Source organism: Charadrius vociferus, unplaced genomic scaffold, assembly GCF_000708025.1.
Source record: "Charadrius vociferus isolate BGI_N301 unplaced genomic scaffold, ASM70802v2 scaffold556, whole genome shotgun sequence".
Classification (NCBI taxonomy): domain Eukaryota; kingdom Metazoa; phylum Chordata; class Aves; order Charadriiformes; family Charadriidae; genus Charadrius; species Charadrius vociferus.
Window position 1 is genome coordinate 320,205 of NW_009648647.1, and position 26,365 is coordinate 346,569.

Here is a 26,365-nt window from a genome sequence, read left to right on the forward strand (position 1 = left end):
GTGTTTACCTAGTTGGTGGATGCATACAGCACTGGAAGTTACTAAGTTTCCTCAATTTTTGATGCTCAATATACTTTCCTTCACCAGAATATACACTGTGTTCTTTCAACAATATTTATTTAATGTGCTTCTGATCTCCTAATGGTTGTAAAAGCTAGTATATCCTTTTTTTGGTATCTAAACCCCAAATGCAAAGAAAAAGGTGGAAGAATACAGTTTCAAGCATGGTATTACTTTTAAAACTACAGCTATGAGGATCATACATAAGTTCCCAGATGCTTTTCTTATGCATTTGATGTTCACTTTTATTATCTGTTGGCTGTATTGCTTGTTGCAACTAGCTGTTGCTGCTAGTATTATTTTTTTTTTGCACCTGGAGAAATATATTTAGGCTAAGTTGCTTACACAAGCAAGCTCTTTCTGTCTTATTTCTGATGGAGATGTTGCAATAAACAATGTCTATGATTCCCTTCCGAGTTCAGTCTCACCAGAATAGTGTTCAAAAAAAAAAAAGCTTCAAGTACCTCCAAATCCTGGTTCTTTTACACTTTAATCTTTTTATCACTGACTTTCTTATCTGAATCGTTCTTTAGGGCTGCAGGGTTCTGGTTGACGCACGGGACAAACTGGGGATCCCTTGGCAGTACACGGAGAATGAGAAGCATGGAATGTTTTTGATGGCTTTTGAAAACAAAGCTGGAATGCCCATAGAGCCTGCCACCTTCCAGCTGTACGTACCTGCGCTGGGCGCGCTGTGGAGGGATTCCGGAATCAAGGAAGCCTTCAGCCGTCGGAGCGAGTATCAGCTGGTGAGTCCATCCATCTGCATGGGGGGAGGAGAAAAGTTCCCTGCTGTATAAATATCTCTTCAGTTGAAAGATTGCTTGCTACGTGTGAGATTTAGCCACTACATGAGCCATTTGTAGTAATGCTGTAAATCTGAGCTCTTCAGCAGCAGAAACAAGTGGTAATTGGAGCCAAACTTGAAAAACTGCATGGCAGTAAGAGGGAGTGGAAAAGTGCACATGACTGGATAAACTGGAAGAGCAAGAGGAACCAAAAAAGGCAGGAATTGGTTGAACTAAAAATATTTTAGCAGCTCAGTAGGTCTGTTCATAGTAGGTCACTGATGAAGGCACACTTAATTTGTAACTTTCCAGTCCTGCCAGCTTGCACTATATTGATACTGGCAAACTATTCCCGCATGCAGATCTTTTGAAGTGAATGCAACACCCATTCCGGCTGCTGCTATTTGACTGTTTCTTTTCATCCTGGCGTCTGCAAGTGAAACTTGGATAAGCAACTGAAAGATGACAGTGAGCTTAAAAATGTGCTATCTTCCTTGCTTTCTTGTTATAAGGTTTTCATGCTCTTGTGCCAAAATAGCTGCACTTCTGGTATGGAATATGTTTCTGACAGCTGTTCATAATCCGCTACTTTTTCTTCCTGTGTACAAGACAGATGCTTTTTTTTTTTTTTCCTCTGTTCAGTGATACAAGGTACTGATCCATGCAGCCTAGGACTGTGGTTGCTACTTCTTGGAATATGATATGGGGTGATATCCTAATTCTTCTAATAACTTTATGATTTTAACATGTTAATTATGCTTTAATCTGCAAGTAAAATTGTTTGGTTTGGGTGTTCTGGCCCTAAACTTGATTCAGCTTTTCTTAAAAAAGAAAAAGAAAGTGGCGGGGGGTGGGGGGTGGCGGGGGGGGCAGTTAAAGGTGAAATTCTTCATGCCTGGATATATTATCAAAGTTTAATTAGAGGAGTTAAGTAGAGTTTAGAAACATGGCGTTGTATAGTCTCCCTTAGACTCTTACAAAGAAACTCAATATAGCTTTAGAAAAACTAGAGAAATTCAGCAGTGAAATTCTTGTAGTTTGTATCCTTGTGCCGTTCCTCTGTGTGGGTTCTTTAGTGTCTAATACTGTAATTAAACTCATGTTGCAGCCCTTAGATGCTCATCTGTCTCTGCTAATAAGATGCCTGTTTGAGTCTTCTTGTTGCACCTTTGAAATCTGTCTCTGAAGTATCTTGAGACTGGTAAATGGCTAAAGAGTAAATAGAATGACTAGGTAAAATTGCCCCGGGATGATTGTATAAACCTCATTTCCTTAGGCTGAAAACGTAACGATTTCCATGTTGCAGTGTTGGGGATGGTGGGGAGGATGTGCAGGGGGGAGAGGAGCTGGATTAGTCGATGTGTAATTCCTGGTGTCTGTAGACAGGCTAAGACTTTGCTGTTCTAAGCGCTGTTCAAACGTGGAATAAAAAGATGGTTCGTGCCATAGGGAACTTGAATTTAACATGAGACAACTACTAAGAGAATCCAGTATAATAAGCAATAATTGCATCGGCAGCCTGTTAAGATTTCTTTTTTTTTTTTTTTTTTCCCCTGGGAAATGCTATGATCAAGCATGGGGTTTGCTTTTAAGGGGAAATTCGGACTGGGATCGTGTGGGAGGTTCATTCCTGTACTGGTTAGCAATAAAATTGCATCAAACTGGAAAAAAGAAGTCCGGTTTGTTGAATAAATAGCATTCCGAGACTAGTAGGCCTACCTTTGCATTCTCTGGCTTTGAGGATTAAACAGGAAATACCAAAAAATAAAAAAGCCCCACAAAAGCCAAGCATGCAGGCATGCAAGCGATCGGTTAATACGCTGTCATCTTCAACATCATGCTATAGTTCTATCATGCGTCTTTCTGTATGGTGTTCATATAACCTGTTTAATCTTACTGGGGCAACTGAAACCACTGCAGGCACCAGACCTGATAACTTGTCAATAGTGCAACAATACGGTGTACTGCAGAAATACTGCCTAACTCAGTCCTGCTGCAGGCATCTGTGGCACTAAGAACTCGAAAATCCTGGGTGCTATAATTTTACTGTGCATGCCGCATCACCAGGAGTTTATAAAGTACCTCAATTGTAAATAAAAAGCACTTATTGCATAAGAATTTTTAAAATGTAATAGGTTGTTCTCAAGGATACAAGTGCTACTTTTGGATTGGTCACTAAACAAATTATTAAGACCCTAATAACTTGAACAGGTTTCTATGCCTCGCTTCTAGGGGCAGCAGAAGTCTGATTCCCTGAGTACACGGGGATTAGCAGCAGTAAAATTTCTTAAAAAATAAATAAATTAAAAACTGCATAACTTTTTAAAGAAAGCAGGTGGTTTAAGGAGATGCCTTATTTATACTTGCATGTGATGTTTATAAACCCATACCTTCATTTAGTTTAAACCCTTGCTGGATATAGACTCATGTAAACAAATAGAAGCCAGATAGAGTGGACTCTGAGAAAATAAATCTTTTCTGAACTGCTTTTAACTAAGGCTAAAGAAAACCTCTGCATCAGCACTCCCTTTCTTATTTAGTATAAGCAAGCTATTAAATGGAATATACTTGGTTTGAACTGAATTTATTGTCTTCATAATAGTTTTTAAATGATGAAAAAAAAGTTTGAAGCTTTACATTACTATGATTTTTGTGAATGTTTCTGGACGTGTTTGAAATGATGACCTTGCTCAGCACTTGCATTTTCTTCACCCTGGTCTTAGAGTGAACTGAACATCAGCTCTTTTTTATTATTATTGTATTATTCTGGCTTTGAAGCCATAGGATTACTTTGGTCTGCTTTTGAACTCTCTATTTTTAAACAAAGTCTCACAACTTCCTGGAGAAACATAAAGAGTAAAAATGTTGGTTGGTTAACTGGAGCTGAAAATTGCGGCTTACAGGTGTCTTCCGATGGGCTGTAATGCTCAGCCTAATGACTGACTCAGCAGTAGCAAACATGTTGAAAGAAAATGGCTCTGACCATAACCTCATACAGCGTGAAAGCTGCTTCTCTGGGACCACAGAAGCTGCCTCTGGGCATTTGAGTGTTTTCTGCTTCGCATTCAGTGCCTAGAAGTGCTGGCTGGAAATCCCTGTCTGGGTCTTTGAGCCTTTCAGAAGTGAGTGGGTGGATTCTACAATAGCAGGGTGCTTTTTTGCCTTTTTCTTTTTCTTTTTTTTTTTTTTTCTCCTTCACCGTCTTTCTTAAAGCAGACTAACCAATTTCACTTTCTTTTCACAAGCACCAGCCTCTCGCTCTTCCCCCACCCCAGCCTGTCCCCACCGACCCAAGTTCCTCTGTTCCTTGTATGCAAGCCAAGTAGTTTGGGGACAAAAGCTTCATTGTATGTTTGGTTACATTGTCACGTCTCTGTCCTTGTTTTTTAACTACTAGAATAGGAATTCCTTTGTAATCAGTATGTGATTCTTCTCTCTTCTCTCTTGCCCTCATTATCCTACGCCGTTTTCTGTCTGTATGTTGGAAAGGAATACATTTATCATGTGTCTCAATGTCTTGTAGCATTTGTTCTTTTGAGGTTGCCCGCGGTAGTTCGGGCAACTGGGTGTTAATTCTTCGTTGCCGGCAGGTGGAGACAAATTCTATTTTGAATGGCTTCCTCACAAAGGACCTTGGGATTTCAATTATAATTCAGCTGAAAGGATGGAAGCTTCTTCAGTCTGAGCCTAATAACAAGTATTTGGGCATACTTGGCAGTTCAAGTGCATGTATAGTAATCTGCAAGCTGTTTTGCACCCATAAATGAGGTTTCCTTTTATGTCATAAATCATGGAGATTAAGGCCAACAAAGGAATTTCTTTGGTCAGGTAGTTTCTCGTTTGGGTTGGCTTTTCTTCTTCCTCCCAGGGTTGCTAGTGGGAGAATGTGAGAAGCCATTCACTTTTGTTTTAACGTGTCCAGAACAAACATAACATCTGAACGGAGGTTAGCTACTTTTCTTTTTTTTAATTCTTGCAGCTTGGCCTGCTTCATGTCATTGTGGGTAAAGATGGGACAAGTAGGGGTTGTCAGGCAAGAAAATTATACTTTTGTCATGATCAGAATGGATATATATTCCGTGCTAGCATTGTTACAGAGCTGAAGCTAACAATGAGCAGATCTGCAAAGGCTGTCATCTGGCTTCTTCAATTCTTAGAGCAAAATTGACATTGTTTTATCAGATCGATTGTTTGGTTGTTTTGTTTTGGTTTGGGTTTTTTTTTTTTAAAACATGCATACTGGTTTAGTTTTGGGCTTGTTTTTTTTTTAATCTCTGTCCTAACTACTCTTAGTGAAAGCAGTATCTTTATTTGAATGATTCTTACTGCTTCCCTCGAAATCCCCAGTCTTTCTAGCCTGTAACTATGTATTTCAAGAGCTCCTGAACTTCTCCTGTGGTGCAAATCATAGTCTCATCTCTTCAGGATTGATGGGGCTATTTACTCGGAACTCCACAGCCTGTTTGCAGTAAAGGCATCTGTGCTGATTTACTCGCATGCAGCCAGTCCAGCTTCTGACTTGGCTTTACGGATACCTGCCCTCCTTCATACAGAAGAGCGTGGCCGTCCGAGGAGGCTGCAAAAGGCGTCTGTTTTAATGCAGTTATTCTTAGTATACAGAATATATTAATAATCCACCACTAAAGTATCAATTTATATTTAATTATTATTGATGTAGTAGTATTATTATTGGTGTTCACTGCACTGTTGAAAGAATTTCTAATGTTTTAATAGTTCCTTTAAAAAAAATGAAATAAAAATGTCAGCATTAATGGGAAGTAGTGGTTCCTGAGAGGGAAGTAAGGGGCCTGCAAATATAGACAAAAACTTACTACTGTGTCCATAGCTATTTTTAGACCTCTGCACAGGGAATTGTATGGAACACTTCCAGTAATACTTCAAATACTAAGAGCCTCTGAAGCCTTGGATGTGGGAAGACTCTGGAAAATGTTTTACAGACTGTTTCTTTTATATCGATTCACCATGCTCTGGGTGTTTTGAGGTGTGGGAGTTTTGGGGGTATTTGTAATAGGACGCGAGTCATTCTTCTATAAATTAATTGTTGTTTTTTTGTTTTTTTTTTTCCTCGAAGCACAACACTTTAAATAAATCGAAGTGGTTAAATTACGCCTGCCAGAACAGATAGTGTGCTGGCAATGATGCATAGTGACAGCCTGCTCCTTGCCTTGGTATAGCTCTGTTGCTCCGTTCTCCTCATGCCAGGAGCTGAGGGCTTCCGAGGCTCGTAGGCAGCCAGCTGTGTGCTTCGGGCAATGTGGAGGCGAGGGACTAGTCCTTCCCACTAATTCTTGATGCAGAGTGGACAAACTGTTGCTTAAATGGCTTTATGTTGGTACAGAAATACTAGGTATGGCAGTAATGTGAGATGATCAGGAGTTAGGCTGTGTACCAGCCGCTGTGGCATATGGAGGTTATGTGGCAGCGTTTGCCTGCCTCTCTAAGCCAAGTGAATCGAGGAGGGCAGCAAAGCAGAGTACTGACTTGACACGAGGAGTAAGTGACCCTTGAAGTGGCATGTTAAATGAAATCTACAGGAGTGGGCTCCGTTTTGTCAGAATTCTTCCGTGCACTTCAACAGAGATTGCTTAAGGATTCAAGTAAAAAGTTTTGAACTGATCATTTGTCTTGAAGATGCAAGGGCAGGGTAGAGTAGCCTTAAAAGTGTGTTTCTAAGCATTTTACTCTTGCATCGTATGCACCATAGCACTGAAATACAGCAGTACTTGTGTCTGGTATCAACATAATGCGCTTCCTCTTGAGGAAATACCGAGCATCAAATCAACTCCAGCTTGTACAGTTGTCCATAACACAAAAATGAGCCCTCTTTCTGTAAACTACTGTTTGAATATGAGCTTGCACAAGAGATTATGAATGTTGCTTGTTCCATAAGGATGACTTTTTTTCTTTTTAAGGAGCTGTGAAACTCCCCTATTTCATCAGTGAAATCCATTGGGGCTTGACCAATGCTGGTGAGATGGACAGAGGAAGTAGCCACACTGTTCAAAGTGCCAGTGTGGGCCATCTTGTTACCATTTAATGCATGTAATTGGGACTAGGTGGCAACTCTTTGCCAGATTGCTTTTGAGCTTTTCTTGGGTATTTCTAGTTCGCAAAACTGCTATGAAACTAAATTATTGCTGGGGAAGTTGCATGGATTATTTTCTTTCCTAGCTCTGGATGGGGCGTACCACTCTGACCCAGGAAATTTTTTTTAAAACAATGGATTGACAGTAGCGCTCCAAACCAGAAACTCCTGTTTGCTGTTGCTGAGCCTTGTAATTTGTAATTACACAGTGTTAATGCTGAAAGTAAAGTATCTGTATCTAACAATGTTACATGAAAATTTATTTTTTTAAAAGCTAATTGGGAAGTGGTAGATGGTAAATAGGCCTGTTTGAATTTGACAATTACACTTAAGGAATGATGGTGCTATACAACTTAAGCCTTCCCTTAAATTTGCCACTTGTTTGTTGTTGTAAAAATAACGGTAATAGTCTATTATAATCTGATTTTATGGTAGAATTCTGAAACTGGTTTAATCTGATGTAAGATGTCATATTAACTTAAAAGATTGTTAACTTGCAGACTTTATCTGTCGGGCTTGAATAATGTTCTGCTCTGGATTCATACAGCAGGGTGAGTTATGGAGATGTTTTTTCTTCAGTTAAATATCTAAGTAATGCTTTATGCCAGTGTTGTGGCAATCAAGTGCCAGACGTCCAGATTTAGATTCTTAGCTCTAGTTCTGTCCTCTGATCCCAAGACCTCAAAAGTTGATGGTCAAGTTATGGAGTTTGACTCATCTTTGTACAGCAAAAGAAGTTTAATTGCTTGTTTAAGTATAATACTGCAAAGCATTATGGCTGGTGTGTAGTAGGAAGGATTAGCAGTTGCAGTCCCTGGCTTCTAATCCTGCCTCTAAGACCAAATAGGAAAAAAATTTTCAAATCAAAGTCTCAAGAAAGAACTCTGAAACAAAAATGGCATTTTGTTAAAGGAGGTGAGAGGTAGTGAGTTATAGTTTGGGTTTTATTAAAAATTGAGAGGTAACATAAAGCAAAATGCAGCTGGAAACATTTGCACAAAATTCTGTGGATATTGGCTAATGCTGTATGGTTTGTCAGTTTGCATCTACAGAAGGTAAACGCTCAGTCTCCTATTATATGTGCAGTATTCTAAAAATAGATGCTTAAATGAGCTACGTTAACGGGCCTGCTGCCACCAGAAGAAGAACTTGAGCAGCATGGTGTTCGGCTGTACCAGCACTAGTGTGTCTTGACAGTTGCCGAGATTCGCATCCAGGACTAAGCTGGAGCAGGAGGCAGAGCTGAGGGTGTCTTCACAACACGTCTGTCACCTACACCAAGGGGTGCTTCACTGGATAATCTCAGTTTCGCTTTAAGTGCCACTGAGCAAGAGGTGAGAAGAACTTGCATTTAAAGTAGGCTGGGTTCAAAACCGTTTAGAGAATCAAAGGTCATAAGTCATTCTATGCTGCAAATCATCCTTGATTCCAGCAAAATCCATCTTTTCTCAGTAAGAGAAGCGATTCTCTCAGGCAGAACCACCCACAGAAAGCTATGCAATGGGTGAAATGGTTATTAGCTGTTCTTAAATACTTTCTGCTATTGGAGAGAAATAACGAGAACCAGATTGGACCTTTTCAAAACAGGGCAAATGGAAAAGTGTTAGAGAATAGCAATCTGTTACAGTACCTACCTGAAGTCTCAACCGAGGATTAAAGCCCTCTGTACTAAATGCTCTGTGGAAAAATAAAAGGATTCCTGCCATGAATTGCTCCTGGCTTTAGATTATGACAAAATGCAACAGCTGTATGAAATGTAGCCTGCATGGAATTGGGAGGATAAGTTGGAAAGTAATGCACAGGTCATACATAATAAATAAATGGATAACAAGAAATTGATATGCCAACCATATGGGAACTGAGACGGACGCTGAATAGAAAGAGCTGTGCTACTGGCTGTTCTAGTACTCTGTAGAGTGAATTCCCGGCACTCTACAATTTTTCCTTTTTTTTAATTTAAAGATCAAAAACTTAGGTCAGAATCCCCTCTATAGTCTGTAAAACGTACAGTGCATTAATGCACTTCATTAATGCCCATCTGTCTATGGATACCAAAAGGCTGAAATTCAGACTTTGTGTGGTCCTACTTTTTAACTTTTAGGTTCTTGGAAGTAGATTAAAAAGCCTTGTATTTTTATGGTACTGTGTAAGGCTGCCTGTAGGAGTTTCTGCTTTTGGCCCTTGGATGCCAATAAATCTTGACTGTATTTTTGGTGTGGTTAAGGTGAATGAGAGAAACAACTTCATAGATACAGCTCCCATGTTGAAAATTCATTACGTGAATTTGCATCTTGCCTAATGATTGCCATTTTTCTGGTTTATTTTTATTCATTTTTACTTTTGTATTTTATTGAGAGCAAACTTCTTTGTCTTTATCTCTTAGTGCTTGAGCCCATTAGAGAACTGCCTGTGTGTCCCAAAAGATTTACAGAATAAACACTGTACTCATCCTTGCCTCTCTCTGTATGAGTGTGGTAGCAGTTACGATTTGATGTCTTACCTTCAGCAATAGCACTGAAACACAAAACCTAATGTTTTTACACCGGAAAAAGTCCTTTTGGCTCCCAACTCTTGAGAATAAATGCCACCCTGCTTCTGGAAAGAAGCTTTAATTTTATTATCCATAAAATAATTAGAAAAAATACTCAGTATGTCTGTCTTTGCAGAATTGTTGTTCTAAGCCCTAATTAGTGCTACTCTAAATCTTGCAGGACTGTATTGAATATAAGGATTTGTTCAGAGCAAGTACAGCTGTAATTAATCTTTGCATTCCCATCAAGAAATGCTGGCACATGCTGTGAGAAACAAGGAAGGAAACTTTCAGTTGAGGCTGTCTGAGCCAGTACCCAACTGCAGCTAAAAACCACTGGAGTAATCTCTTTATCCCTTTCTAGTGTGCAGGAAAGTTCTGGGCAGAGGCAAATCTAACCCAGTCAGCAGCCTTTAGCTTTTGATTGTGCTGTCTAATTTCCGTGTTCAGAAAGTTTCTAATGGATCTCAGTAATTCAAGAGACTTCAAAATTGGCAACTAGTATCTCTGGAGATTCCCAGTAATGAGAATGCGTTCCAGAAATCTGAGGGAGTTAAGTGCATTTAAATGTGCCCTCTTTGTATGACTAAGGCAGTCTAATAAACAGGTCCTACCGAAATTTGGTGGAAGCAGGAAAGAGCTCATATATTAAGTAATGAGCATATGCAGAGGTTAAAACAGTGGTAGCACAGGAGGACAGCTTTTGTTCTAGTTGCAACAAAATACTGGCATTATGCAGAGACATTTATGTTAATATTTATCTGTTTACACTGAAGTCTAAAAACAATCCAAGAATATTGTTTCTGGTGGAAGGGCTTCGCTTGTCAGAATGGTTTCAACCCTTCAATCTCAAAGATACAGCTGAAATGGAGACTGTTATGTAAGTGTTCCCATGATACCTGTTTTCAAAATTTTTGATGTATTAAAGCTGCGTGTGCTACCTGAAGATCCAGCAAGGACTGGCTTAGATGCGTAAAAGAAAATAGAGGGCTCCTGCAACTTGCTGTGTGCTATATTAGCAGTTTTCTGACCCTGTGGCTGGGTTCAGGAAATTAGGTGGGAAAAAAAAAAAAAAGGGGGGTGGGGGCACTGCAAAAGAAGGGGTGACTGGTTTTGTTAACCTGTGTCCCGGATGTGGCCCACTCTGTGCTCACAAGAGCGGTGCTGACGATGCGCTTTACAAACTTCCTATTTTACAAGTCAGCCTTTTGCACCTCATTTGTGTGTTCCCTGTAGTAATTCAGCTTTTTCCTGTTGGTACTGGACCTTGTCCTCTCCACCTAGGATTGGGACAGCAAGCAAGGGTGAGTTCAGTGTCTTTCAAAATTTTCTAAAATGTTCCATTGAGGAAGAGCAGTCAGAGGTTAAGGCTTGGATTTTTCAAAGGGGCCACTGAATTTAATAGGATAATGAGTAATGATTGCTTCAAGCTTTCCTGAATATCCTCGTTTGTAGTAAGCTATGTAGGATCAAGAACAAGTAACGAGCACAGATGAACAAATAAGCAAAACGTTAAAAACTAGGTCTGTTTTTATAAGGAAGTCTTACGGGCATATTTTCTGGATTTTTATACTTAAAAGAATAGATATTTGAAGTTGTTCTTGTCACAGTGACAGTGAATTATGTTTAATGAGCCAATGTTCTTTAAAGGACAGGACCTGGCAGAAAGCTGAAAAGGAAAACGCAGGTAGGATAGTTAGGTAGCGATAACTTGCTCAGTTGGTATGTTGTGTTCTTCAAATCGGGATCCTTTTGCAATGACTTCCTAGAAAGGTTTAATTTTCTCTAACTGACTTTTCTTCTGTTATCTTCCCCTGTTCCTGCTGTCTCCCTAACAAGCCTGCTCTGCCTTAAAACATAAAGTGCTTTACTCAACGTGTCATGCAAGGATAGGGCTTGACTTGGGCTGTAGTTCTGTGATAGCGTAATCACGGTGAGCAGTAGGAAATGGTGGTTTAGGGAGTTCTGATTTGCACTGCGCTCTTGCTTATGTTGGCACAACTGTTTTTTGGAAGCTCTGCTGTAAATTGGGAAGCTCCTCTGAGGCAGAGTGCAACTCTACGACTGACTCAGCGCAGCCGAGGTGGCAACGTGCTGTGGCGTTGGTGAAGGAACAAGCGGCTGGCATCGCAGGTGACCACGAGTCATCTTCACCTGGTGCTTGCCAAGGAATGATGGCAGTATCTTTATTTCACTGATCCTTCATCCAGGCAATGGTTCCTTTCCTTCATAAATCCTTCTTGATGCTAAAATAAGATGCCTGTACCTCGAGGATGATGTTTAGTTGTGTTCCAAGTTATCGGAGCATCTGCAGTGTTTGCATACTGTTCAAAGTCAAGGCTCCGTTTCACAGGTACTGAGCGTAGAGGAGGTGGTGAGCGGAGTGAGGGAAGAAACACGGTATTGACTTTTGGCTTTTGAGTTCATGTGAAGTGATAGCTGTGTGACAGTGGAGGTTTTTCATTCACAGATGATTCAAGGATGCATCTGAACATGATACTGTTCCAGAAAAATCTCTCGAGGCTCCATGCTGCCACGAACTGACCAGCTGATAATTGAACCATAATAGAAGGAGCAGAGCTGTTAAGTTGTCTTCTCCAAGGAGAAGAGTAAGGTTAGCTCAATACTTTGCTGCTTTTTCTGAAGCTGCGCTGGCTGGGAAGGCGTCCTGTTACAAAGGCAGAAGGCAGCACGGTCTCCACCTTCTCGTTAGTTTGCAGCTATACTTAAAGCGGATCTGTAGAGTAAACCTATCTTGCTGCTTTATTGATTTAGTATTTGGGGGAGGGGAGGAAAACTTCTTGGAAACATCACGCAAGATTTTCTGTTTGAGAAAGTGGAAAACATGTTGCTCTGAGAAGTAATTTATTGACACCTTTCAAATGTCTCCTCTGTATACAACACAGATTCCTGCAGTTCAGACTGTGGCAGACTTGTGCTTCACTTGGCTTTACTCCTGAACAAACTGTTGGTGTTTGTCCTTAGAAGGTCCGCTCCCCCACCCCACCCCCAAAGCCTCTTAATTTGACTTGCTTTCCTTGATATTCACTTAATTCTACTTTGGAAAATTCAGTAAAATCCGAAACTGAAAAAAATAGTGGTTTATTGGTGGAACTCTTTTCCATTTAATTCTGTCTCTGAATTCTGTGTATTTAAGACTCTGATCAGACTGAAACGAGATGCATCAGAGTACAGTACTGGATCAGTAATGATGTGAGATGTGGGCAGGAGGCAGAAGAACCTCCTACTATATCCTCTTTTTCTGTCTTCTTTCTCCCAGTCCAGCACATGCATTGTAGGTTGCAAGGAGTTCAGATGGCTGTCCACATGGCTGGGCTGTTTTCCCTTCTGCAGTTCAGGAGGATGTGACTGCGGCTTTAATTAGGATTTTTTTTTTTTTTTGGCTAGTCTGCTCAACAGCTTGTAGAACTTTGTTAAACCCACTTCAGTTTCCACTGTGATTTGATTAATTTACATGTGTAGATGGCCTTCAGGATGGAAGCTAAGTCACTTATTTCAAATTGCTTATTTCGTCTTTAGGTTTGTTTTCAGATGTTTATAGTGCTTAATTGGTACAAAGCAGATGCATGTGAGGGTGAATAAAAATAAATCTTTCCATTTGATATGAGACTTCAACATTACTTGTGGGCTTTTTTCCTCCATAGTAAGTCATTTCTAATAAGCCTCATCTTCAAGATAGTAGTTTTGTAATGATTGAGGACTGTGTCAAAGCACTTGGCCGTAGATGCACATGAAAATAGGATGGTGTTGCACATTAGTACAGCTGTTGTTCATGCAGTTACCAACCCCATCTCACCTTTTGAGTCGTTGCTCAGGGATGTTTAATCCTGTAGTGAATCAGTACCTGAACAGCTTTCATTTTCAGCTCAGGTAAATCCGTTCCAATTTTGGTTTCATAAGTGAGAGTAATGATGTGAGTTGTGTGCTACGATGGATTGAAGTGAAAAATGCAGGAAAAGCAATCCAGAATGTTTTGAAAGCGAACAAATTCTGAAATGAAGTAAAAAGAAGTTTAGGTTACTTGAAATCTACATACTAAAGTATCAATAGTGCTAAGGTTTAAGTGCAAATTTAGAAGAACTTCCCCCTCTCATGCCAAAACAATCTTCAGTAGAGGAGAGAATATTTGGAATAATTGATCATGTTGTGACTGAAAGTGAACAAATAAAAAGTGTTTTGAGATAATGACTATAAATTAGATCACAGGGAAAACAACTTAATTGTGAATGGAAACAGAAGTTTATTTCAGATCACCGAAGGCTGTCTGAGGTTCCCTGTCGCTTATCTGCTGGACTCGACGTGCGCTATTGTCACTGGCAGCGGAGCAGGAGAGATGAGGTTACGGGGAGGGCAGTCGCTTCTTGGGTGAAACCCTCTCTCTTGGACCCACAGTACAGCTGTGAACTAATGAAATAAATGTTTTTGGCGTGTGACATGAGACAACTTGATCACTAGTGATCTAGGGGATTTACAGGTGCGTGTGAAGGTCAGACTTCGTGGAAGGCAATACCAGTCTCAGTGTAAGTGGGGGAACACGAGATGTTGAGTTAGCTTCTCAGTGCTGGGAGCGAGCTGGTATATGTGCTGGGATTCCACTGGTTTGAGCAGTCACCAGGAAGGCAAGCATAGTAACAGCTGGCGGAAACAGTATGCTTCACAGTTCAAAGTTGCTCAGTCTCTTAGAATTAACAAATACCAAGCTATTCTTGAAAAAGGAGAAGTTTTTTTTTTTTGTTTCTAGGGTGAATGATTTTTTTGAAAATCAGACACAAATTGACTGGAGGAATCCCTCAGACTTGCGAGCCTTGTGTTCTCTGTAGCTGAGCCTGCTGAGTGCGGAGCATGGTGAAAAACTTCAGAGTAATGTAAACAAGGTACAATAGTTTTTTTCCTGCAGTCTACTACCTACACGCTTGGTTTTATAGGAATCAAATTTAAATAGCACACCCGAGTGCAACTAAGACTTAACTTGAATTTTACCTTAGTCCGATTTCCACCGAAAACCTAACTTTCAGACACCGAGCAGCTTTCTGAATCTTTCAAGACCATCATTTTTGTCTAAATCACATCTAAAAACGTCCTGGTTGTATATATACAGACAAACTGAGAAAATCTTTTCTAAATTTTGAAATACATGTGAGGGATGAATGACTCTTTCCAATCCTTATAGTCACCTTTTAACAACAGGCATAGACAAATTGCAGTAAAACATGTCTGAGCTGCTGTTTCCACAGAAAGTGGAGCATTAGGGCACTCTGCAACAAATGCTTTGGTGTAGAAGCAGAGTAGGAAGCATCGTTCTGCAAGATACTCAAGGTTATGCCTGTTGTAAATGCATTCGAGTTGCTAAGCTTTCCAGCTGGCCATCTGCCATGGAAAAGTCCAAGCTCAACATTCTCTCATGCCTGGTGTTCGCTGTTTTTTCAGCCCACGAGATCTAAGATATTTATTTCCCATCCCTTGATCTGATAAGATTTGAAAGGGAAACTCACTGGTAAACTTGTGATTTAGTCTTGATCAGATAATCAGCACTGCTGACTAGATTAATTCATAAGGTAATATTTTTTTTGTCTATGTCTATTCTAGTTCTGCAGCTGCCTTCTGTAAACAAAGCAAGTTTCAGGTTTGCGTACTGAGCTGCTGAAAACAAAGCATGGGACTAAGGTCACATAATAACGTGATTGTGCATCATTCCTGATGATTTGGAAAAACATCCAGTGTCTTCTAAATACTGATGTGTTAGTTGGAAGTGCCCACTTCTGCACGGCAGCTGCCCACTGAGAATAAATGGGATAATTTGCTAGTGATTGCCCAGGGTCTTGGATCCATCCTTCCATTTACAGCTCAGGACTTTCTTTCAACTGTGGCAAAATCGCTGCATTCAGTTGCCTTTTCTTCTGTGTTTTAGCCGACTGTGCTTGGAATGAGAAGTTGAGCTGGCGTGCGTTAGTTCAACTTCACGGAGAACCTCCGGTGTTTGAGATGAAAGGGTTCTGGCAGCAATTTTAAACAATGCGTTCGCTTAAGCAGTTGGCAGGGAAACAGGAAGGAATCTTTTCATGGGATGCTTATGACTAGGTCTGTCGTCCGCTCGTGCCAGGATAAGTGTGTGAGCTGGGCACGCTGCTGATGTTGGATACAGTAATCAGACTTTTTTTTGTTGTTTAGACATAACTGTGATTCTTCCACATGCATTGAGTATATATCCCTTTGTGTCTACTCCTTGAATCTTGCTAGCTGGTAGTTAGCGAAGGCTGGGAGTTGCTAAATCACTGTAGCTAATGTGCAAGTCTATCTGGTTAAGGATTTTTCTAGAATTAAAAAAAAAAAAAAGGCAAAATTTAACCCTTCTGGGCATCTTTTTGTTGGTGGCCACTACTGTTCCCTCTGCTGTTCGCACCTGCATTTCTTCCAGTCATTGCAATCCTGTGAAACAGGAATAGCGCTGAGACAGTAAGTGGGAGTAAAGTCAAAACTACAGGGATTTTGTTAATGTTTTTTGAAGCTTATAGTGTAGGATGAGCCTGCCTTCATCTATTAAAAGAAAATTCCTTTCCTCCTTGAGGCACTGTTCCTAGTGTGCATATTTGAGACAAATGGACAGAATTGTTAACATAGTATCACGAGTAATTTCTCATCTGCATCCTGTTGATGTAGAAACACCTAGGATTTCAGGAAAAAGTGTAACTTTTCTTTTCCTTGCAGTGCTTTCAGAAAGAATTGCTGTAGTTAATTGCTGGGAAAAGCTAGGACGTGTAGGAGTTGCCCTTCGCCACAAGAACTCTGCTCCTGTTAAGACAGTTTCTTAGCTGTAAGGCTAAAATTTCACTCAGTCACAGGGATTTACAGTTCTTATCACTGATGAGGGAGCTCAGATAAGCCTAGATTTTGGGAGAAAATGAAATAAATATTTATTGCCTATTTTTTTTATCCATGTGCTGTAAAGCATACGGTTTGGCCAGTGAGTCACATAGGATGATTTTACAGAAAGCCACCCTGACTTGGACGAACAGATTTTTGCATTGCCTGAGCTGAGAAATAATGAATTTTTAAAATCTTTTCAAACTTTAACATCTGATAGCTATGCTGTATGACTAAGCAGTAGAAAGAAGAGGTAGTGTTTTAGAAGCAGCTTGGAACCAAACGGTGCTTTTTTGTAGCTGGTATGTGTGTAGGGTACAGATAGCAGCGACTTGGATAAGCACTGGAGTGGCTGGATGGGAGCCAGTAGCTCAGTCTCCTGTTAAGGAGGAAGTTAAATAACATTAGAGAGATTTGATAGTCAGAATTCTGTATGGCTTAAATAAGGAGAAGTGGTTAGTCTCTGCCTTGGAACGGGTGATTGAATGAAAAATTAATGTTTGCCTTGTGTCAATAAATTTCGGTGCCCAGACAGGATGTAGTATATCAGTAGAACAGAATTACAGTGTAGAATGGGCATCAGCATTTTAGGGCAATTTAGGTTACTTCAGCATCCTTCTGAGTGAATTCTTAACAAGCACAGACTTGCATATCTCCTTGGAAAATAATACTTAATTCATCAGCTGTCACAGTGGAGAGAACACGCTTTTGGCTGGAGTAAATCCATGCCCTGTTGCCAGTGGGGCTGAATAGAAGCGCAGATTTAGAAGTAATTTGTTAGGAGAGCCTGCAGGTTTGGGGAGAGGGACTCTTTGTTTACAGCTGCCCCTCATAAGAGTTTTAACCCTGGGTCTTTGGGGTTTGTAAAGGACTACTATTTCCCTTGGACAAAAACAAGGTGCAGAAACCGGAGCTGTGTCTCTGTGCTCTCTTCCAAAGGATGTGTGGATCATGGTGGCGGGACATTAACCTGCTCGTTATGTCCAACATATCTCGCCAAGAAAAATGTTCTTTGTGTCTCTCTTTGCTGGTGAGGTTTTGGTTCTAATCTCAGTACCCAAAAACGTGGCTGATCTACTGTAGCCTCCAGCATTTTCAGATGCTAGTCTCCTGGTTGTTTTATCCTACTTCTGTGCTCGTAACCTTGCTCTTCCCTTGGGCCTCTGCTTTGGATATCTTGCTTCTATAAAAGATTTTGGTAACTGTCAAACCTCTTACAATCAACAGGTGATCAACATCCCAGGAAACACAGCGAAAAATGAGGTCTTGGTATTTGTCTGAAAAACAGAGATTTCACTTCCAAGTTAGCATTGAAAGTTAGCACGAGCATTGCATTCTGGCAGTCCTAATGGAATAGTTCCTTATATAAAGGCCAACTTTGGATGAAATTATGTGTCGATGCTTTAAGTCCATCCCATTTGTGTGTCTGAGATCTCAGAGGTTAAAGGCTGGGGGATTCCCAAACTTCTTTTTGGGGTCACCTGGATTTCCTCTGTATTTCTCAGCGCTGCTGCTGAATGATTTACAACTCCTGAATGGAGGGTGGGAGACAAACACCGCTGCTCTTTCATTCGGATCACGCTGTTGCTTTCCCCTAGCAGATTCAGCTGCAGTTTGTGGTGGTTACTTACAGTATCCATTTCTCCGTGTGTTTTGCTGTGTTTGTGGGAACCTTGTTAGATCTGTATTATGTGCTTCCTTGAAGTATAACGTTTCCTTCCTGTGTGGTGTAATTCATCATCTGAAACAAGCAAAGACTGACAGGTCTACCTTAAATTGTGCACTCTAAATTTAGCAGCTAGAGACAGAATGATCAGGAAGGGCTAAATTAATATTATGTCAAAAAGGCCTTGGGACAAGGAAAGGAAAAAAGCCAATTTGGAACAGAGGATCCCCTTTCAAGTCTTTTAGTTCAGAGGAGAATTTGGAGGAACTGCTTTTCAGAAGGAGAAGTTTAAGATGGGCCTGTTTTGTAGGGAACTGGGCAGTAGAATGTTTCGCTGTCATTTATGATTTGACCAACTGTCACTTTGAATAACTGGCTGGGGGTTAAAGTGACAAGTTGATAAATTCTAGCCTTGCAGAACATTTCTTATTACTCAGTTTCCATGGGTGTTTTAAAGCAATCTACATACGATCTGTTGTGCATTTATTTTCGTGAAATGAATATTGCCTGGGAACTCTGCCCAAGTGTTTTCTGCTTGCGTTTTGCAATGAGGCTATCGATGGCAAAGGAAGCGATGCCAGATTAGTTATAATATTTCTGTGGGGAGATTTCTTATGTGCTATGAACCTCGCCTGAAGGGGCAGAGATATGTTAAATTTAAACCTGCTGATATTTGGAGCTAATGTTAAGATGACATTCATATAGTACAAGATATATAGAATGAAAACTTCTTAATTTTGTGGCTTTTGCCCCTTGAGAATGCTGTGATCAAAATAATCTGGCATATAAAAGTAGTGCTTTAGAGCACTATTTCAGGAAGCAAGAGTGTATGTTTACATTTCACCTTTGCTCCCTTTCTTTTCCACCAGTCAGTTTTTAAGCAAGTTGCACTATTTTCTCTGGCTTCACCAAACTTTATACTGCAGATAGGGCAGTTTAAAAAAATAATAATAATTTTAAAAAAATAATCCATAGCAATGCTGCATTGTGGAACTTGTGGGCTCATTTTAGGCCTTCTGTTTGTGTTTCTTGATTCCCCAAGTTCCCAGATGTGCAGTGACTCATCCTGTTGAACAATGGGAACAGCATCTCTTATTCCTTCACTTGGTCCCAGTTGGCAAAACTGTTACTCAGAGGATATGTATTGCAGAGGGAGAAGAGATTAGCAGCGAGAGAATGAATCATCCAAGCATTTGTGGTAACTCTTGTGTGGTGAACAAGAAGTTAAGGAAGACTAATGGCTTATATTATGCACTAGTGTACTAAAAAGGAGTATCTGAATTACGTAAAATTCGTAACGTTGGGGTCACTCTTTCCCTCTGTCCCAGCAAACACTTCCATGGATGGAAGACAGCATTTTGTCAACTTGATTTATTATCAAGGAGGATGAAGGAAAAAAAAAAAAAAAGCTTGCTGGTTTGTATCAGCAACAAAATAGATGATGGTCATCTCGGGCTTTATTGACAGAACTTTCAAATGGGAAGTATACTAATAGACTATTAAAAATGATAAAGAGCGTTAGTACAGACATGTTTCACTGACGTACTTGGCTGTGACTGTGGCAGAATGGTGCTTTGTATCTAAGTACTGTACTGGTTGAAATGAAATAACGTCTTTCAGATTTTAAGAATATTTTTTTAAAAGGAAATATGCTCTAACAGGGAAATACAAGAAGATTTGAGTCTCTTTAAATCTGAAAAGACAGAGAAGCTCAACAATCTTCTATGAATGTAGTTGATCTGAGGAAGTTTCTTGAGCTGCCACAGTTTTTCTTGACACATCAGCCTGTAAAAGGTTGACATGTCTGACCTGGACCTTTTTTGTTTGTGGTTTTGTTTTTTTTTAAGTGAGCACACCATCGTGTGATTATCTTTAGGTATTTAAATATAGCCTAAATAACTTTGGCTTTCTATTTTGCTGCTTGCAAGCATAGTTCAAAATAATTGCCATGTTGAAAAAAATTAAGTAATTTTTTTTTACTAGAACCATTAAAATAGTGCGATTGAAGTTGTCAATCTGTATAAAGAAATTCCTAGTATCTGCTGAATCAATTGCAAATATTTGCTGCCACTTCTATAGGAAGTCATGCTAGTGAACCAGAAATAACTGGCTAAGAGAGCATTTGAAGTGCTAAGCCAGCTTTTGAATGTAGTTGAACGGCTACATGACTTTGGAGAAGCACTAAGAATTTGTGCTGAAAAAGCAAACCCAGCTTGTTTATCATCAGTGTCTTCAAGAGAAGAAAACAGTTCAACATGAGAGGGGCAGCTGATACTTTTTTTGTTTGTTTATTTTGATAATAATTTGCCTTGAATGGAAAACCTACCTTGATGAACAATTCAAACTCTTTGTGTGTATTTTTATATACATACTTATATTTATACACACACATATGTGTATTTGTTTGAATGCGTGTATAATACTCAAAGCATGAGATAGCTTTGCATAAATAATAATTTATCGATGGAATTGAAAATTGCATTCAAGGGCAGCTTGCTATAAAGCTAAATAAACTTAACTTCTAGATCTAATTAGTATTGCTATGTGTCTTCCCTGGATGACAAGGAAAAAATTAAAAGCTAAATGAATTTTCAGTTAATACAATTGTTCTGATTAAAAAATACTAATACGAAACAGTCCTAACACCTGGAGTTTTGAAGTTTTCCTCATTTAAATACATTAGAAGCTATTCATCAAGTCGGTTGGTGCTGCCTGCCGTTGTTCTGTGCTGCCTGCTCGATGAACTGAAATACCCCGCAAGCTTCCCAAAAGCCACCAACTTTTCTGGGATGCAGGGTTTTTGGGGCAGGAACTCAACCCACACTTCCATAGGACATAACACAGGACTTAAGCGTGGAATCATTTTTAAAGTACAGGGGTTTGAGCATTTTGGTTTTGGGTTTTTTGTGAGGTTGGTTGGGTTTGGTTTTGTTTGGTTTTTTTTCCTCCCTTCAGGTTTGTGTGCTTTAATGTTTTGAGCTTTTCTTAACTTCAGACCCTCTGGAGCTTGAGGGGTTTGTTGTTTTGACTGGAAGCAGCTATTTTGACTTAAGTACTGGATGTCTTTGAATTCTGTGCTAGAAGGGCATATTCCGACATCTTCAGATCTGTCAGACCGTGCATATGGTGTTCCCACCTGTTCCAGCAACCTGACTTGGCTACCCGGCTATCCGAGCGCTTTGCAATTACTGCTTAAAATTTCCCAGAATGAATTATTTGGCTTAATTGCAATGTTACGAAGAGTTGTATAAGAATCTAGAGAAGCCTGGCTTCCTTAAATCACTGCAGAAATGAACACTTTATTTTTTTTCATTAATTGTTTTCTTACCTTCTTATAAATGTGCAGAACGTTAAACTGATTGATGCGTGGGGCAGGAAATAGGGGAGGCAGAAGCTGTAAATCAGGTAAACTTGCTTGTGTGTCCCAGCAGTTTATATGCATACAGCTGTTTCCTGCTCTCGGCGTGGGAGGGGGTGTGGATGAGGCAAGGACTCTTAAAAGCAACTGGGTAGAAAAATAGGAACAAATTGTTTTGGAGACAGCCTGTTTGCAGTCTTGTTGCACATCTAAAGGCATTGTGTAGGACAAAGCACAATGGATAGAGAAGGGTGGTTGGGTGTTTTGTTTTTTTTTTTGCAATTTTGGTGACCTTTTATTTTTGGGTTCTACCATCTTCTAAATATGACTAATGCTGTACAGGAAGACCTTTTCTCTTATTCATGCGGTCTGTGATATCTATTCTGATATAACAGAGTGCCAAAAAACACAGGAAATTACTTTCACCTTATGAAAATTCATGATTGTAAGGAAGCTCTTAGAGCAATTGTTCTTTGGAAACGTCCTCCCCCAAAAAAAAGTTTGTTTTTTGTTTTTTTTTTTTCTGCTAGCGATCCACTGTAAATCTTCTGTGATCCACGGTAGTTCTTTGCAAATATGTGTGTTCTGTCTTCTTTATGAAAAGACACCTCCTTTTTGTCTATGGCTTATGCTGAAAGTTTGTACTTGTACAATACACTTAATCCTCTCATCTCCAGTCTGATTCCTTAAAACGAGCTGTTGTGTTGGTATCTTTTTACAGTTGTACTGGAGGGGAATAATTCCGTTCTGCCATCTCAAACCTATGATATGGAGGAGAATGTATGGTTTCAGAATTTACATTGCTGTTGGAATCTGTGGTGATATTTTGAGAATGTTCTCATTCTGAATTAGTGATTTGGTGAGGGCATCTACTGTCAGTTTGGTCATTACTGACACGGCCTTGATCTGTGATATATGTAATGTGTTTTGCTGCCTAAAATTATTAAAAGGGAGCAGGATTTTCCATTTTGTCGTTCTTATGACGTAGCTACAACTGTAAGACACATGTCCTGAACAATGAAGAAGGCTTTCCTACTGAACAGATCATATTCAGCTGAAGAAATGAAAGGGAAGTGTTTGAAGGAGAATGGGCTTCTGCCAAAGGTCATTTCCCTCAAGAAGTAAAGTCTGTATTTATATGGAAACAATTTTATTACTTCTAAAAAATGTGTGAAGGGCTGCTTGTATCTACTAATGTGAAGTGGCACTTGATTTGTGTGATACACAGACAAGTTGGTTTTTCTTAAAAAACACAAACACCAATCCCCCCAAACCTCTTGTGCGTTTTCTCACAAGAATAAATTTTCTTTGTAAACATTGACTATATTCTTCTCAATATAACTGCTAAAGATTTTGTATGAGATCAGCAAATCCATTATTAAAACTCTCAAGCCTAAAAGGGAAACTATCTGTAGAAGAGAAAGTCCTTCAGAATGTTCCTTTGTTGTTTGGGGTATTTTTTTGACAAACGAGTCTTGTTTAAATTATCACCAGTTGCGGGTGACTTGAATCGTTCACTTTTCTAAAGATCTGCCAACCAGTCTAGGATATGGTTTTGTTCACTGTTATGAGTTTTAAATAAAACCCATTGGTTTCCAATAAATATGTTTTGTTTTTACCCCCACCCAGTGTCAATTAACTGCGTTCATCATACAGGGGGAAGAAAACTAATTCTTTAAGCTGAAGGACTGACTTTATTAACACTTTGTTTTCATTGTAAAGATTTACTAGATAGATTTGAGCATTTGTTTACGTTTTTATTCATTTGATTTTTCTAGAACTAATGGTTAGAGAATTGCTTTTAGAAGAAATACTTCCTTACCTACGCATCAGTAGTAAATTATGGCAGTGCCACTTCATTATCAGCAGTTTATGTGAATTAAGCTACGTAGTGCTTCTGTTGTTCCCGCTCCTTAAGCATATCAGGGTGTTGCCCAAGCTTCCACATGTGATACTGCTATATTAGACCTCAGCGCATGCTGGAAAGTAAAAACACTTAGTTGACTTTACTATCCTAGAAACAAGCTAAGTTCCCATCTCTTTACTTTTCTACAGGGTGAATCGGTGAAGTATTTCCTGGATAATCTGGATCGGATCGGTCAGCTGGTAAGACATACCTTCTCTTTCTCGAAGAAATAAAGGAAGCCTGGGTGTGCTATGATTAATGCTTTTTGGGTTGCTTTTATTTCTTTTTTAGTAATAGTGCAGAATCCCAGAATCCCAGACTGGTGAGGGCTGGAAGGGCCCTCTGGAGCTCCCCCAGTGCCACCCCCCGCCAGAGCACCTGCCAGGAGGGGCACCTCCAGCAGTGGCACAGGACGGCGTCCAGGCGGGTTTGGGATGGCTCCAGAGGGGGAGAATCCCCCACCTCTCCGACTGGGCACCACTGAAAAAAGATTGTTCCCATCCCCCTGGCACCCGCCCTTTGAGTATTTGTAAGCATTAATAAGATCCCCCCCCATCAATCTTCTTTTCTCTAGGCTAAAGACACCCAAGTCCCTCAGCCTTTCCTCATAAAAGAAATTGAATAAAGTGCATTGAATAACTGCAAAGTTCTTTACTCTGGAAATGGTAAACTCCAGCCTTACAAAGCTGAAGTTTAGTAATCGCCTAATCTTTTTTGACAGACAACAAATACTGTTTATGGAAGTTGTATTTATGCATGTATTTTCTTTTATCAGTCCTTCTATGCAGTCTCTGGATCTCACTCACTTTTCGTGGTGATCTGATGGCTCATGCTACTTAAGGCAGCAGAATGAAACTCTATCAAATAAAAAAAGTACTTGTAGGATCCAAAATAAGTAATGAAAACCTCTGTCAGGAGACTTGGAGGAGAAAGGAGGGAGATGATTTTCCTAAATAGTAACAGTGATAAGCTTCTGAAGAACAAATCTCTCTGCAGTGGTGGGCTGGGCCACACCTGCAGTAGAACATGTTGCTGTACTTGCTGGTTACGGACTGTGAACCTGAAAGAAGTATTTCCGCTAAAGCTTGCAAGATGTCCTTTGTAAGAGTAATGAACTGTGAAAAACTAGATTTAAAAAAAAATAAAAAAATAAAAAAATCCTTTCAGTGGTGACTTGATGATCTGCTTTACTTAACACTACCTAAAAGGCAGTAACACTGGGGCTCAGAATTTCATAATGATAAAATAGACTTCAGCCTGAAAATGAGAGCCTTGAATGATAAAAATGGGAACGAGTACATTAGTCCTATATTTTTATTCTCATGTGTCTCGGGATCTTCTGTAGCTGTTTACCAATGTGTTGAGATAAATGGTCAACAGTCCATTATTTTAACGGTGAGTATTCATTCTTCACTTGATAATTAAAAAAACATGGCTCTTGTTGATTTTATTTTTTCTATCGCTTCAATATTCTGACATTAGCCAGCATTTTTGAAGGACTTTTTTGACACTTTTCTCCTTTCTTTTACAGAATTATTTCCCCAGCAAGCAAGATATTTTGCTGGCTAGAAAAGCCACCAAGGGCATAGTAGAGCATGATTTCATCATTAAAAAAATACCTTTCAAGATGGTGGATGTAGGTGGACAGAGATCTCAGCGTCAAAAGTGGTTCCAGTGCTTTGATGGAATAACTTCAATTTTGTTTATGGTCTCCTCCAGTGAATACGATCAGGTTCTCATGGAAGACAGGCGCACAAATAGACTTGTGGAGTCCATGAATATCTTTGAGACAATAGTCAATAACAAGCTTTTCTTTAATGTTTCTATTATCCTATTCCTCAACAAGATGGATCTTCTTGTAGAGAAGGTAAAGACTGTCAGCATTAAGAAGTATTTCTCGGACTTCAAAGGCGACCCTCACAGGCTAGAAGATGTTCAACGTTATCTGGTGCAGTGCTTTGACAGAAAGAGGAGAAACCGTAGTAAGCCACTCTTCCATCACTTCACCACTGCCATAGACACTGAAAACATCCGGTTTGTGTTTCATGCCGTGAAGGACACGATCCTTCAAGAGAATCTGAAGGATATTATGTTGCAGTGAAGGAGAGCAGCCTAAGTTCCGTTAAAATCTGCCGGAGGGTTAGATCAAAGTTTTTATCCTTTCTTTATGGCCCTTGCATGTGGTGTAGGACCCATGCTAATTACTTGGCTCAGGAATGCTGTAAACTAGCCAGTCCAAACAGAGGAGCTATAGGCTGAAGGAGTCAAATGTTGATGTTAGCTACTGAATCACTTGGACTAGAAACACTACTGAAACATGGCTGTTGTAGGTTCTGTACCTAGTTTGGAATGCTGAATAACACAATCACCTTCTGCCTTCTTAGAAAAAAGAAATCTCTGACAAAACCATGTATCGAAGACACATTGTTTTAAATGAATATGCTCATTTTTCAAAGACACTAGTCATACAAACTGCCTTTTTTGTAGTTTGGAGGTGCTGAATCGATCAAACTAATCTGAACGTGATGAGATCGGCAGCTGTATTAGAGAATGTTATTGGAAGTTCTGTTCTTAACCGTTAGGAATATAACCAGATCTTGTGTGCATGTGCAGCTTTGCCAAGGGTCTGGAATCCACTTATCCAGTTGGATGCACAGGTCTCGTCTGAAGGTTTTGCATGAGTCTCCTGAGGCAAAAGTCTAAAACTGTATAAGGAAACCCATGTTGGAGTAAATTGAATGGGAAGTTAAGGCTTTGCTGATAAGAAGGGTTTATTTTGCACTAGATGTGAAGGGTATTACATCATGGGAAAACCGATTTCCTTGGTGAAGCAGCCTGTGCTGGAGCACCTGACCATGTATCTGCACAGCGGGTGCTCAAGTGAGATGTACTTCGTGGAAATCCAGCACTGTTCTCACACCCACAGTTGGCAATTTTTGTGAATGTTCAGTATCTCGCGTGACAGGGCTTTATCTATATGCAAAAGTTTGAAAGCTGATTAAACTCTTAAGCAAAGGTTTTGGTAGTAGAGCAGCTGCTTGATTAGTTCCCAACAGCTGACCTTAGAGG

The 26,365-nt window shown here is 39.8% G+C and overlaps 1 protein-coding gene across 1 annotated transcript; it reads left to right on the forward strand.

The window, feature by feature from the left end:
• Positions 1–590: 590 nt before the first annotated feature.
• GNA12 (guanine nucleotide binding protein (G protein) alpha 12) lies at positions 591–25,397 on the forward strand (the record flags this gene model as incomplete). The annotated part of the gene is given in 3 exon segments (XM_009886425.1): positions 591–809; positions 23,446–23,496; positions 24,828–25,397. Coding segments are annotated over 3 exon segments (840 nt in total), but the record flags the coding sequence as incomplete, so codon positions are not given.
• Positions 25,398–26,365: the final 968 nt, after the last annotated feature.